General features: G+C 37.9%; 1 protein-coding gene across 1 annotated transcript in view; it reads left to right on the forward strand.

Annotated features, from left to right (window-relative positions):
• Positions 1-779: 779 nt before the first annotated feature.
• Positions 780-829, forward strand: part of LOC119593185 (cuticle protein CP1158-like) — a 1,530-nt gene continuing 1,480 nt past the window's right edge. Inside the window, exon 1 of the mRNA XM_037942164.1 lies at positions 780-828. Within this exon, the coding sequence (XP_037798092.1) occupies positions 818-828 (11 nt within the window). The 5' untranslated portion in view covers positions 780-817. The remainder of the gene's footprint in view (position 829) is intronic.

Consider the following 829-nt stretch of genomic DNA (forward strand, 5'->3'; position numbering starts at 1 on the left):
TTTTTGACACGATCTTATCGAAATGGTAACTCATTACAAAATAACAACATATGAAAGAAGTGGCACATGAGAACTGTATACTGCAATTTGTGTTACCATCGTATTTATTGATACAGTAACTGTTTCCTCTGCGGAGATATAGCTTATATATTTGGAACGCGTGGTCTCTTGAAACATTTGTAAATATAATGTGCTCAGTAGATTTCTTTAGTTCAGTGTAAGTAATTTCAAGTTTGGAGATTATTTTTGAGTATATAGTGAATGCAAAATTTGGAAATGATATTTTGAATAAATTCTGAGAGGAAATGGAGGTAAAATGGCAAGTGGTTAATGGTATATAATTATTAATAATTGGCTGTGACTAATAAGTTATGGTTCATGATAACTTAATAGTTGGCGAGCAGTATGGAAGGCTGGCAAGTTGTTGCTAGTAACCATGTTAGTGATGGAATTAGCATTTTATAATGTTACCGACTTACCAAGCGAAGTTTGGTAAAACTTAATAACGATATGAATTGTGCTCCTCAAGAGTGGCACAATGCTGATGATGGGGTAATGCGAGAGATGAAGACTATGTGAAACTGTAATTATTTTGGTGCATTGATAAACAGGATTTTGGATACACTGTCCGCTCATGATACGACTCTGGCCCTAATTTGGAATTCATTCTAATGGCAAATAGTAGTTTGGGTGGTGGGATGGGCGTGGTCATTGCGTAGCCGTGAACGAGCGTTGGAGGACACAGAGTGGGCGGATGGGTATAAATACGAAGGCAGCGCAGGCGTACATCAGAGTAGTTCTGGCACGAGGAGCAGATATGAAGTTCCTG

Source organism: Penaeus monodon, chromosome 31 (assembly GCF_015228065.2).
Source record: "Penaeus monodon isolate SGIC_2016 chromosome 31, NSTDA_Pmon_1, whole genome shotgun sequence".
In the NCBI taxonomy this organism is placed as follows: Eukaryota; Metazoa; Arthropoda; class Malacostraca; order Decapoda; family Penaeidae; genus Penaeus; species Penaeus monodon.